This window comes from Zootoca vivipara, chromosome 2 (assembly GCF_965207765.1).
Source record: "Zootoca vivipara chromosome 2, rZooViv2.hap1.1, whole genome shotgun sequence".
NCBI classification, from domain to species: Eukaryota; Metazoa; Chordata; class Lepidosauria; order Squamata; family Lacertidae; genus Zootoca; species Zootoca vivipara.
Genome location: NC_142584.1, coordinates 27,096,985 through 27,111,167, shown reverse-complemented (window position 1 = coordinate 27,111,167; position 14,183 = coordinate 27,096,985). Strand labels below are relative to the sequence as shown.

Below are 14,183 nucleotides of genomic sequence, written 5' to 3'. Positions count from 1 at the left end.
GGGCACAGCCCCACCAACATCAACCAGCAAGCTAGCCGGCCATCTCTTACCTGCCTTCTTACTTTCAACCAGTCCAGGGGGAGGGGGAAGCGGACAAAACGAGAATTGGTTGGCACTGCTACTCATTCATTAACTTACAATAGTATTTATAAACTGCCCTCCCAGAAAACATCAGCAACTTACAAAAGCCTGTAAAAGCAGTACAAAATAATCTTTAAAATGACTGTCCACTCAATCTTCTTCTTCTTTTAACCTGTATAGGCCCGTCAGCACAAAAAATATCTTCAGGAGACGCCTGAAATAAAAAGGAAGGCTGCCTGCTGAGTCTCTGCCAGAAGAGTGATCCACAGCATAGACTGGCAACACGGAATCCTTGACTTCTGGATGCGGCCAGTTGGGCCTCTGTAGCACAGGGACACAATTAACCTCTCTCCTCCATAGTGATATAAGGTATTCTGGACCCAGGTTGCCCAGGGCTTTGCATATCAACACAAGAGCTTTGAACCTGGCCTGGTAGGCTAGCTCTGGCTCGACCTACTGTTGGCCTCTGAGCCTTCTAGCCTATCAGGGCACTTGCCACCAATTTTCCAGACATGTCAGAAACAAGAAGAGATGTTGCCCACATTTCTTCATTCCTAGCTAGAAATCAACGGACCACTTCTACTAGGGGTGGAGAGGGTGTGAGGAGGCTCCCCAAGTCTACTCTGGACTTTACCGCTTACCTGGTCTTTGAGATGGGTCTCTGTGCAGTATTTCCATTGCTGAAACACTTCGGAAAGTTTATCCAGGCCACCATGGTGAAAGTGGAAAATCTTGTACTGACTTTCCCTGCTAGCAACCACCAGCTGCCCACTGGTGCATGCCTCGTCACTGAAGGAAAAGGGTGGAGGGATGGGGAAAGAAAAGAGGGAATGTGTAGTTAAGAGCACAGTTTACTGGTTAGAACATCTAGGGGGTGGGACTTTGTTCAAATACAGATAGCGCAAAAAACATTTGAGAGTCCTGTGTGCATGTTGCATGGCTGGGCTGAGAATATATATATAGCACCCCTCCAAAGAAATGTGAACTGCTCTACACAATCTAATGCGGTGTAAAGGTAAAGGGACCCCTGACCATTAGGTCCAGTCGTGACCGACTCTGGGGTTGCGGCGCTCATCTCGCGTTATTGGCCGAGGGAGCCAGAGTACAGCTTCCAGGTCATGTGGCCAGCATGACAAAGCCGCTTCTGGCGAACCAGAGCAGTGCATGGAAACGCCGTTTACCTTTCCGCTGTAGCGGTACCTATTTATCTACTTGCACTTTGATGTGCTTTCGAACTGCTAGGTAGGCAGGAGCTGGGACCGAGCAACGGGAGCTCACCCCGTCACAGGGATTCGAACCAATGACCTTCTGATCAGCAAGCCCTAGGCACTGTGGTTTAACCCACAGCGCCACCTGCACCTCTCATTGAAGCAAATGCTTTCTTACGGTAAGACTCAAAAACCAAACCAATTTAGGTAGCGTTTCCAGGAATCAGAAGCCTGTGCCTTGCATCGACAGCCATCTTTTCCCACATCTCTTCCCAAGCTTCAAGCACCCCAACTCCTTCCTCCTCCATTGCACTTTATCTCTCTCTCTCTCTCTCTCTCTCTCTCTCTCTCTCTCTCTCTCTCTCTCTCATATTTCCACCCCCCCCTTCCCCATAGAATGTATCTGCAAGGACTGAAATGGCAAGTTCTCTGAAAACTCCAAACTGCAATCAAAATGAATTATGCAAATCATCTGACCTTAGTTTGCATAATATATTCTGAGCACATACTTTGCTTCCCCCCTCTCCCCCCCCACCCCGGGTGTAGAGGTTGCTTTTCATTTTCATTTCGCCCCCTGCAGAGCACACACTGCTCTGATTATGAGCTTTCATGGACCAATTGGCGCTTGTGAGGTCTCACAGAATCAGAGCACACTGCACTTTTCTCGGTACCCAAAAAAGGTTGGGGTGGGTTTGGTTTTTTTTGCTTACATCTGGCAGTACTTACCAGGTTGTTTATGGTAATCAACCAGAGTCCTGGTATGCTAGGCACTGTACAAACAAAAGGAGTATCAGGTGGAACAGTGCTCCCCCTCCCACCCCTACCCAGTAGATCGTAAGGGCCTGGGCAAAGGAACCGGCTGCCAAGACCAGTTTGCTTCTCAAATGAACTCCAGGACTCATGGCGTTAATCAGCAGTGGCTAACCCTTTTCAGCCCAAGGGATGTTCAGCCACATGCCACCAGTGGGTATGGCCAATGTATATACATACACACAAAGATATCCTGCACATTCAGACCACACACTCACACATTCCCCACATAAACAACACACACTCACCAGACAGGCACAAAGCCCTCTTTCTCTCTGTCTTTCACACACATTCATAAAACATTGAATGTGTTATAACCCTCCCCCACAACCAAGAACCCCCGCTTTTCCTTTGTAACTCCATGTTTCTAGTCCTCATTGTTATTAAAACACCACTTGCAACTGTAAAAACAAAAACAGGAGCTAAATAACAGGGGCAGCTCAAGGACTGAAAAGGAGGAAACAAACAAAGCTAGCTTGTCAAGGGCTTCCAACCTTTCATTGTTTCAAGTCAACATTGTATCCATAAATAAATGCACATTTCAGATACAGTGGTACCTTGGTTCTCGAACGGTTTAGTTGTTGAACAAATTGGCTCCCGGTTGCTGCAAACCCGGTTTGCGAACGTTTTTTGGAAGCCGAAGGTCCGATGTGGCTTCCGCTTGAGTGCAGGAAGCTCCTGCAGCCAATCGGAAGCCGCGCCTTGGTTTTCCAATGGTTTCAGGAGTCAAATGGACTCCTGGAACAGATTAAGTTCAAGAACCAAGGTACCACTGTATTTAGCTGTCTGTGTATTTGTGGATTCAGATAGGCAGCCATGTTGGTCTGACGCAGTCGAAATAAATTAAAAAGATACTGAAGAAGTGTGCACGCACACGAAAGCTTATACCCAGAACAAACTTAATTGGTCTCTAAGGTGCTACTGGACAATTTTTTATTTATTTCGACTGTGTATTTGTGGGCAGCAACAGCAGAAAAATAACCCTCATATTGTATCTGACTGTATGTTGCATTGTTATTGGGGGTTTCATTCTTAAATTGTGACACATTTGTTGAAAATCTCCCTTGGAATGATGTGTACCCGCTATAAAGGCAGGATGCTTTTAAAAACAAAAAAACAAAAACTCAAATAAATAAATAAATGCTGTATAAGTGTAACAGCTGTCATGCTTATGAAAATTATATGCAAATCCTGTTAATTTACCTGTGATTAATAGGATAATTAGCCATAGCCCTTCAGCTCTCCCCGTTCTAAATGAAGAGACTTCCTCTTTTTCCCCACCCCCATCCCACTTGGTAGCCTGAAAAGGAGCTGAATTTTATGGAACAGAAGAAGTGCATACTTCCTGTTTACACACCAAAGACCCTAGAAAAACTTGCGCTCTCAACAGTTACAGGCCCTAAAAATCAGAACCAAAGAGGAAAGAGGATGTGCAAAGAGGCAATTTAGTGCAGGCATCCCCAAAGTGCGGCCCTCCAGATGTTTTGGCCTACAACTCCCATGATCCCTAGCTAACAGGACCAGTGGTCGGGGATGATGGGAATTGTAGTCCAAAACATCTGGAGGGCCGAAGTTTGGGGATGCCTGATTTAGTGAGTGAGCTACGGAATATACAAAATATGATGTAAGCAAGAGTGAGGAACCTGTGGCTGTCCAGATGTTGCTCGACTGACATTTTCATTGCCCTCAACCTTGTGACATGCTGGCTGGGGCTGAGGGGGGGGGGGAGTTGTGAGTCCAACAATATCTGGAGCGCCCCAGGTTCCCTACGCCTGGTGTAAGACCAAGGGAGTGCCTCAAATGGCTTAGTGTGTTAACATGCCCACGAGGTCTCTGAGTGAGCTTGGTTTAGTGACTATCTAATGCTACCTTACACACTTATCTGTGAGGAGAAAATGGGATAATCCCACACATACTGCTCATCTTGGGTGCCAATGTCATAAACACCTTACTGCAATGATTCGGTGCAAAACCACACATTTTAAACTTTAAATATATTTTCAGCGGGATTCTGTAAGTGGGTTCAAAGCGCTACGGCGAGTGCTGCTGCTTTGGGAAATGGTTTGAGTTATTCCCAGAGGCATTGGTTGCTGAAGCACTATGAACAAATATGCTGTAAAAAGGCATGCAGAGGCTTAGGCAAGGGCTCGAAGGCCAGGCTCCATCGCACTGCTCTTTGCCACTGGGAAGGAAGCTCATTTTCACGAATAATTTACACTGAATGAACAGGACTGTATGGACGTACATTTCACCAGAGTGAACAGATGCCATAAACGGAGCAAGTTCCAAGATTTCCAACTGGTGTATAAAGTAGATGCATATCCATATTTATGTCCATAATCCAGTGCGAATTTTCACCTATACTATACCCATTAAAGGTCCAGAGGTAGAGAATGAGATTTGCATAAAAAATGTCTCAGGTTCAACCCCGAAACACTGGAGGGTTGCTTCCAATCAATGCAGACAACATCAAGTGGGGTGAGCCAATGACCTGATTAGGTGTAAGGCAGTTTCCTTTTTTAAAAAAGTTTTTTTCCCCACCTTTCATTTACTTCCTATGCTAAGGCCAATGTTAGAAACTGAGATATGAAAGCTAGGAGCTAAATGGTACACCTTAATCCTAGTTATGGGCTCATCAACGGAATGTCTAAGCGCGCTTTTTATAACCAGAATGCAAAGCTGAAAATGAATTAATTGCAGCTAAAATTCACAAGGTCTAGTCCAGGCATGGCCAAACTTGGCCCTCCAGCTGTTTTGGGACTACAATTCCCATCATCCCTGACCACTGGTCCTGTTAGCTAGGGATGGATGATGGGAGTTGCAGTCCCAAAACAGCTGGAGGGCCAAGTTTGGCCATGCCTGGTCTAGTCCTTCCCCTGCCCAACCCCCTAATATTTTTAAGAGCATCTCTTCTCCAGTTTTCAGAGAGTAGCTGGAAGTGGGGAGGCAGAAAAGGCTCCTCCTTTTCTTCCACTCTGCAGTTTTTATCTGAAATCTTAGGCCCAGTACTGTGCCCAGAGCTCAGAAACAGCTCGCGCTAATGAAATTCCCTGTCACAAAATGTGCCTAGAACAATGGGAGTTTCAAACGCTGGCTAAGGCTACCTTCCTCCTTTCAGTGTAAAACAATTATTTCCTCAAGTTACTCAATGCGTTTTGCCTTGGGGTTTAAGAAACTGCAGCTAACCCATTAACAAAAGGAGTTTCCTTCTGGGTTCATGCTCCAAAATGTTTCAGGCTCTCTTAGGTAGCCTGGGGAGTCTGAACAGATCAGGATGGAAAAGGTAGGTTTCCATAAGCTCAGGCATCTTCTCTAGCAGCTATGTTCTTCCAGGGCTCCACGGCTACCTGAGCAGGAAGAGAAAGAGTGGTGTGTAACCTTCAGGCAGCCTGAAAGACTGTGTGGGTTCAGGCAGTTTGTGTCACAAGAGAATGGTACGTGGCAACAGTTTCATAATACCTTCACTGCCTCACATCTTAAACCTTTTCTTTGAAACCATGGTACAGTGGTACCTCGGTTTGCGAACTTAATCCATTCTTGGAAATCCGCTCTTCAACCAAAACCGTTTTTAAACCGGCACGCTTTCCCTAATGAGGCCTCCCACCACCGGTGACCTTCCATCGTTCAGCTTCCGTTCTTGGACCAAGGTAAAGTTTGCAAACCGGGAAACTACTTCCAGTTTTGCGGAGTTCGTAAACCGAATAGTTTGTAAACAAGGCTGTTCTTAAACCGAGGTATCACTGTGGAGGTGGAGGGGAAAAAATTGGAAGAGAAGCAAATTCCTAGCCTAGAATTACACATTACCTTGGCAGACATCCATGTTTGCTGAGGTAATGTGTAGCCCCAGCCTCAGGAAGCCAAGTTTTATGCAAGTTATGGATTCCAAGCTGGGTAAGAAGAGTCACTTGTGTGGATATATAGAATCTGGCCTACTACTAAATCACCACATTACTGTATATATTTTTGCCAGCCCAGTAAAATCCCCTCACAAAAAAGGTGGTGGGAGTGGGAAGTAAGTCTTGGAGGATGGTTGGCGGCTTGGTTGGAGGAAGGATGGCGGCTAACAGATTAAGGTTGAATCCTGACAAGACAGAAGTACTGTTTTGGGGGGACAGGAGGTGGGCAGGTGTGGAGGACTCCCTGGTCCTGAATGGGGTAACTGTGCCCCTGAAGGATCAGGTGTGCAGCCTGGGAGTCATTTTGGACTCACAGCTATCCATGGAGGCGCAGGTCTATTCTGTGTCTAGGGCAGCTGTTTATCAGCTCCATCTGGTACGCAGGCTGAGACCCTACCTGCCCGCAGACTGTCTCTCCAGAGTGGTGCATGCTCTAGTTATCTCTCGCTTGGACTACTTGCAAGGCGCTCTACGTGGGGCTACCTTTGAAGGTGACCCGGAAACTACAACTAATCCAGAATGCGGCAGCTAGACTGGTGACTGGGAGCAGCCGCCGAGACCACATAACACCGGTCTTGAAAGACCTACATTGGCTCCCAGTACGTTTCCAAGCACAATTCAAAGTGTTGGTGCTGACCTTTACAGCCCTAAATGGCCTCTGTCCAGTATACCTGAAGGAGCGTCTCCACCTTCATCATTCTGCCCGGACACTGAGGTCCAGTACCGAGGGCCTTCTGGCGGTTCCCTCATTGTGAGAAGCCAAGTTGCAGGGAACCAGGCAGAGGGCCTTCTCGGTAGCGGCACCCGCCCTGTGGAACGCCCTCCCATCAGATGTCAAAGAGAAAAACAACTACAGTACCAGACTTTTAGAAGACATCTGAAGGCAGCCCTGTTTAGGGAAGCTTTTAATGTTTAATAGATTGTTGCATTTTAATGTTCTGTTCTGTTGGAAGCCGCCCAGAGTGGCTGGGGAAACCCAGCCAGATGGGCGGGGTATAAATAAATAAATAAATAAATAATAATAATTGGATTACTGGTTCAGAATGCATAGAGGATGTACAGGTAATCTGTTGTTTGAAAGGCAGACGCAGAGGAGCAATCCACAATTCACACAGAACACCTGATACCATTAGAACTTCCTAGGTGGGCTTCCCCTCAGAGAACAATGAAAGATGGAAATTCACCCTGGTCCTGCTGCCATGTCACTCTCCTAGGTAACAGGGCAAGTCAGACCACCTCCAAAGGAGTTATCCTACCTGAAAAACAGGCGAAGAGACCGCATCTGTCCCAGGTCGACTCTGAAGACACCACAGATCTGTTCCAAGGCAAACACCTTCTGCTGCTCATCCCACCGGGAGGTCTGTACTTGAACGTTATTCTCCTGGAACTGGGAGCTGGGATCAAGGCTTGAGTTGGCGCTGGCTGAGCAAGTCATGTGGCTTTCGCACGGTTCGCTATACCAACATGAGAGAGTGGCACCAAAAGAGGAAGAAAGGAAGAAGGCAGGAAAAATTACCTGAAAATTACTAACTCCAAGAGCCAGTGCGGTATAGGAACTAGAGGGCTTGATTTTGATGTGGGAAACAGACTCAATCCCACTTGGCTATGAAGCTCAGTCTGTGGTGTCGGGCAAGCCATCAACCCAGTCTTACCTCTATCCATTGCTGCAAGAATAAAATGCTCTGAGCAAAAGCAAAAGAAAGCTGGAAGTATAAAATAAAAAACCCAACTCTTTTCATTAAGCTTCATTTAATCAGAAGGCGCAGCGTTCCCCAAGTTGCAAAGTGGCATATACAGAAAAGCCCAAATTTGTGTGTATGTTTTTTCAAGCCAGTAACCCTAATGTCTCATTCTCACTTCAGCAGGTTTATGAAATCCCGACAGGCAACACTGGTTGGCCAAAACCTGCTTCAAACCAATGTCTGTGCTTAATTCCCAGATAGGGCTGGTGAGCAGAGTAGGTAAGTTTCCTCAAAGTGCAACAATACTGAGAGGACAATATTTTAAAAAAGAGAGAAGCAAGCAATGTTTCAAGCATGCTGGCCAAAGTGGAAGCGGCGAAAAGGCTTGTGGCTCCTGTGCTGTGAAAGGACTTGGGGAAACCACTTGACTCTGAGTTCCATTCCTGCCAGACTCACTGGGTGGCCGGGGACTGACCCTCTCTCGGCCCAGCTTCTAGTTTGTGAAACAGATGATGCAGCCTCTCTCGCAGGGCAAAGAAAAAGACCGTTAAGCACCTTCTACATCAGTGTCAGTCTGTCACATGAACATGTGAATGTAGCAAGCTGCCTTATGCAGAACCAGGTCACTGGCCTATTTAGCTCAGTACTGCAATATCCACCTTATCAATGGAATCCTAAAGTCTTACTCAGACGTCCAGACCTGTTACCCAAGACATTTTGTTGTCATTGTCATTATTATCACCACCTTTCCCCTAATTGTTCCAATTTTATTGTTGTTGTTGTTTTGGGGGGGGGGGGCATTTCAAAGGCATCACTGTTATCACCATTACCTCTGCCTGGTCTACAGCATGGATTGTTCCAAAGTTGTTTGGGGAGGGTCAGCACAGTAAAAAAGCAGAAGCATAATCATTGTTCTCTCCTCATACAGCCCTAATTTTGAGAAGCTTGCAGATGATAGACTCAGCCTTAAACATCATACTAATATGAGCCAGTATTGTTCAACTGCTACTCAGCTCATTTTATGCATTTTTCATGTACTTTCCTTGAATTTGTATTCTATTCTTTTCCATTCCCTAAAGATCGTTAAAAAAAAAAACACTTGCCAGCCAGAATTAAGAATGGTGTGTGTGTGTGTGACTGGCTGTAGTAATTCAAAATTATTTCTGCGTTCAGTTATCTTTTATTTTTCAGCTCTATTCTACAGCAGCATACCAGCAACAGGGAACATAACAACCAAGGCTTAACTGTGTCCAGAAAAGAAGAGAGTTTTCCGAACATTTTTTGTTAACCAAAACCAAATCAACACCTGAACAGATTTTTTTCCATATTTGAAACATTTTATGTTCCCATCTCTTTTCTTTTTCTGCTCTTTTGCAGTCGGCAGTTTTCCAGTGCTAAGCCACACCTTTGGCAGTAACAGTTTATGACTGGTGTTTTCCCCCGCCCGGCACCTTCTCAAATTCCAAAAGTGCCCCCCAGTCCCAAAGAGGTTGGCGACCGTTGCTCTAAAATCTCTTCCCAAGCAGGCCTCTTCTATTTCTACAAATATACCTCAAATGGCTAGCATACAAACAGTATTATGGATAGTTCAGCTGGTTACAGCATGGTGCTGGTAATGCCAAGGTTGCAAGTTCAATGCCTGTATGGGACAGCTGCACATTCCTGCGTTGCAAGGAGTTGACTACAGTGGTACCTCGCAAGACGAATGCCCTGCAAGATGAATTTTTCACAAGACGGATGCGTCTTGCGATCTGATGGTGACAAGACGAATTCGTTTTGCGAAAAATTCATCTTGCGAATCGCGGTTTCCCATAGGAATGCACTGAAATTTAATTAATGCATTCCTATGGGCAAAAAACGAAATTTCAATGCATTCCTATGGGAAACCGCGATTCGCAAGACGAATTTTTCACAAAATGAATTGACTCACGGAACGAATTAAATTCGTCTTGCGAGGCATCACTGTAGATGATACTCAGGGTCCCTTCCAACTCTACGATTCTATGATTCTACTGGCTCTTCTGCGGTAGAAAAAAAACTTTGGAAGGCAAAGGACTTTAGGTCCTTTAATTACAGAGGAATGTTTGCTGATGACATTGGCCACATTTCTCCAGAAATGACAAGAATGAAATTCCATAGTCTGCATGTATACATTCTGCAGACAAAAACCACCTACTTCCCATCACATCTCGAATTGAAATACATGCAAATTTGAAGACACACTAACCCTTTGAACCATTTTTAAATGTAAGAATGTAAATGTAACTCCCTGCTTATCATGGCATATTTCCCTCAAATGAATAGTCAAGGAACAGGAATGTAAAATACGATACCACATAGCTCTCTGCTGGTAGCATCACACATCACATTTTTAGACAAAGTGGCTGCACAGCTGTTGAACCACAAAATACTAGGGACAACAAGCCAGACAAAGCTTTTCGGCATGTTAAGCAACTGAACTCAGGAGATATATTGCCCCAAAATAGGGTCCAGAGTTCAGATTTCAGAAAGTAACTCGTACCTCCCCTATGAAATTATCCTCCCTCCTGCCCCAAGAAAAACAGCAGTGCTCTGGGAAATAAGTAAATCTGAAACTGTGACCTCTAAGATCTTGAAAAGGCCAATCCATTTGAACAGCCTGAATGGGCTCTACTGTGAAATCATGGTTTGCAAAACAAGGCAAGGAGCAGGTATAAAAGCAGCCCCCTGAAAAGCCACTTTATGCAGTGTTTTCTAATCCGCTTATTGAACAATGTAGGCACTGAACGCTGAAGAAATCACACACTCAGCATGCCTGTGCAGAACATCCCCACCAGTATGCTTTCCTATCCTGACAACAGTGCCCCCCAAAACCAGGGCCACAAACTGAACTAGACCACTGGAAGAGCCTTATTTTTAGCATTCACCAGTGGTTTGGGTCATTGCATTCCAATACACATTCCCTAGACAGCCAAGCTGAGGGCTCCATTGTTAACAGAGCCCCCTCCCTTGATGTGCAGAAGACCAAGTTCAGCAATACAGCTTGAAGTCAGTCTCTCTCTCTCTCTCTCTCTCTCTCTCAAACACAGTAGGGCACAACGATCTCAACACATCTCAAATTTAAATACATGCTAATTTTTAAACAGAAATATTCTAACCATCTCCAAATTTGCTTTTAAGTTCTTTTGTTTTCACACCTTCAGTGATCATAGATAAGTAATTCACACCTGTTTGGGCTCTCCGTTTCTTGGGTCTTCTGCCTCCCAAGCTCTCTCACCCCGCTACCCGCCACCTCAGCGCCACCATTTCTGCCCCATAAAATAGATGTTTTCCTTATTCCAAAATTACTTCCGTCTCACAGAAACTGCACCTATTAGCAAAACTATGCAACAGACAGAAGTGAAATCAACACATCTGTTGAACATTCTGGCACAGAACAGCAGCTCAGCGATTAGCTAGGGGGGGTGGGAAATAGCTTAACAGCTGTTCCTGCACAGGTCCATCTTTTTAAAATCCACTACCCACAAGCCCTCAAGATTTCTGGAAACTTAAAACTCAAATCTTATTTCCTTCTGAATGCCCTGGGAAAACCACCATCTTGACTCCCAAAGCAGCTGTGAGACTGAGCAGATCATATACAGTACTGGAAAGAGCAGTTAACTTGGTCCAAACAAACAAAAAATAGGCCCAGAATCCTGTTTTGTTCGGTAACCATGGAAGAACTGGTGATCTGCCTTTTGTCAGAAAGACTGAAGAAGACAGGTGAGGGTAAGAGAAGAGATTACTTCCTTGGGGTACCCAACAGAAGAGTTCAAAAGAAGCTGTTGGGAAGTCAAAATTTATAACACTTTTTGCGCCATGAGTGAGAAGGAGTGGGGGCAGTGGGGTGAGGGATGGGTACTTAATTTCCCCCCAAAATATTTCAAGGCTAGGGTCCAACTACCTTCCAAAACAAAGAACATTATTAAAAATTAAAAAGTGACCATGGAAGCTGTGAAGAATAGGGGCACCCCAAACTAGTCTGCGCTGCTACATCAATTAAGCTAAGTTTCTCGGTTTACAAAAATTCCATATTCATAGTAGCTGGTCATTCAGATGTTTTCTTTGTGGCTGGCCAAGGACCCTTTGGAAGTATCTGTTGACTCTCAGGATTTCCTTCAAAGGATGGTGTGAATACAGTTTCCTTTTAGTTTAAAAGGTAAAGGTAAAGGGACCCCTGACCATTAGGTCCAGTCGTGACCGACTCTGGGGTTGCGCGCTCATCTCGCATTATTGGCCGAGGGAGCCGGCGTATAGCTTCCAGGTCATGTGGCCAGCATGACAAAGCCACTTCTGGCAAACCAGAGTAGCACACGGAAACGCCGTTTACCTTCCCGCTGTAGCGGTTCCTATTTATCTACTTGCATTTTGACGTGCTTTCGAACTGCTAGGCTGGCAGGAGCTGGGACCGAGCAACGGGAGCTCACCCCGTCACAGGGATTCGAACCGCCAACCTTCTGATCAGCAAGCCCTAGGCTCAGTGGTTTAACCCACAGTGCCACCTGGGTCCCAATTTAGTTTAGGCAATCCTTATACCATAGTGCTTGCATCATCACATGGTAATTAACTTACTAATTTGACAACACCCACTTAGAAAATAAGTCGCAGGACATAATTACAAGTATATCCAATTAGACTGAGGACTGACCACAGGGACCTATATTTACATCTAAAACCAGATATCATATTGGGCATTCAACTCCCACATTGGCAATGAAAATGATTTGTGTAATTTAGCACTCATAATCTAGGTTTTAACCGGGTCATGATGCTCCTCTAGTTGGTAACTCATTAAAAGAAGTGTACATAGCTCATATATAATTTCTGTTTGTTCTGCTAGAACAAATACCAGTAGCTGGATGCCACAGGAGAGGAGAATGCTCTTGTGCTTGGGTCCAGCTTGTGGCTTTCTCACAGGTATCTGGCTGGGTACAATGAGAACAGGCATTGCAACCTAGTTTTTTGTGTGTTTATGTGGTACTGTGCCTAACACAGAGACCCATGGATAAAGATGTGCCATTGTTGATTTTCCTGTTACGTGCATAAGGGGCAACCATGGAGTTTAGCAATATAGAGCAGGGATGTCCAGCAGGTCGATCACGATCTACTGGTAGATCCCCGTGTGGTTTTGGTAGATCGTGGTCGATTGCTGGGTCCCTTTCCTTAGTGTTGGTAAAATAGATTCCGACTCCGACCCCGACCCCCATTGTTGCACAATCTGCAGAAAGGAAGACGGAGTTTACTTAGTGAGGCTCTTTGTTTCCGCAGCGATCTGTTGTTGAGTGGCTGTTCCCCTTTCTCCCTTGAGCTTAGGCTTGAATTCTCAATAATCGGGGGTTTCCTCCTCCCTTAAAAAAGCTCAACAACCTTGCCCTGCACCCCTAAAAAACGGGGCGTTCTTCCTCCCTAAAAAAAGCTGCCAGTTTTTAATTCTGTGAGTAGATCGCAGCCTCTTGGGAGTTGGCCACCCCTGATCTAGAGCAAAAGCTGAATGAAAGGATTCGCTTTCAGTCTCAGGGTCTAAACAGAGCAATTAAAAATCATAATCTAGTATCTAGTGAAGCTTGAAATGAAGCCAGTGGCAAATCTTCCATTGGAGTCGGGGTAATTGTGTGTGGTGGTGTATCATGCCTGCTTTGAAACACTAAGCCAAATCCAAGGGGCTCCTTCTGTGCCTCCTTGCCTTGCGGGCCTGTCTGTTAGCAGTCACACCAAATAATAAGCTCATCAAAGCATCTACATCTATGCTTCCTTCTTTGTCTATGCTGATCTGCTGACCACCCATATGAGGCAACAAGCCATGATATTAAAAGCTCCACCTCCAAATGCAGGCCTAGATTTCTCTACCTGTTCAACAATTTAAATTGAAATTTATCGAAGTGAAAATTTATGAAAACTTTTTTTTTCCTTTAAAGCAACCCCACAATTTAAATTTTGGACCAGACCAGGGCCGTCTTAAGGTCATTGGGCGCCCTGGTGCAGGGATCCCTCGGGCGCCCCCCCTCTTTTTTTTAAAAAAGAGGAAAGCTCTTACCTGGCGTGTCGGGCGGTGGGAGCCTCACAGCGGCCCCCGCACCTCACAGCGGGGCCGTGCTGTGCCGGAGGCCACTTGCCTGTCCAATGCCGGATTGAGTGGGGGAGGGGGCGCCGCTGCTCTGCGCGGCCTTCCTCCCTTCTCCCAGCGGGCCGGTGTGCCTGGGCAGGCCGCGCCGGGGCCTTCCCGGCCATCTCCCGCGACTCCGCCGCTTGCTGGGTCCACGGCCGTTTCCTTCCCGCCAACAGGGCGCTGCGTTTCATTGGTAGAGGTGCTGCCATGTGGTGTCACCTCTACCAATGAAACGCAGTGCCGGGGTGAGGGATGACCTTGGCGCTGCAGAGCGGAACAGGGTCCTAGTACCCCTGTTCCACTCGCTTACCTCCCTGCTCTCCTGCCGCAGCTGGTGGAGGAAAAGGGAGGCCGCCGCGCAGCTCCCCCACTTGCTGGGGCG

At 46.0% G+C, this 14,183-nt stretch overlaps 1 protein-coding gene across 14 annotated transcripts in view; it reads right to left on the bottom strand.

Moving 5' to 3' along the window:
- The window catches only part of TBC1D16 (TBC1 domain family member 16), a 63,028-nt gene that overhangs the window by 9,794 nt on the left and 39,051 nt on the right, over window positions 1-14,183 (bottom strand). For all 14 annotated transcript variants that reach the window (XR_015948018.1, XR_015948016.1, XR_015948015.1 and 11 more), the window contains 2 exons: window positions 7,252-7,449; window positions 723-870 (listed from right to left, as the gene is read on the bottom strand). Coding sequence is in view for 10 of the 14 variants with exons in the window: in XM_088661483.1 (XP_088517609.1) it covers window positions 723-870; window positions 7,252-7,449 (346 nt within the window). In the remaining 4 variants the exon portion in view is untranslated. The remainder of the gene's footprint in view (window positions 1-722; window positions 871-7,251; window positions 7,450-14,183) is intronic.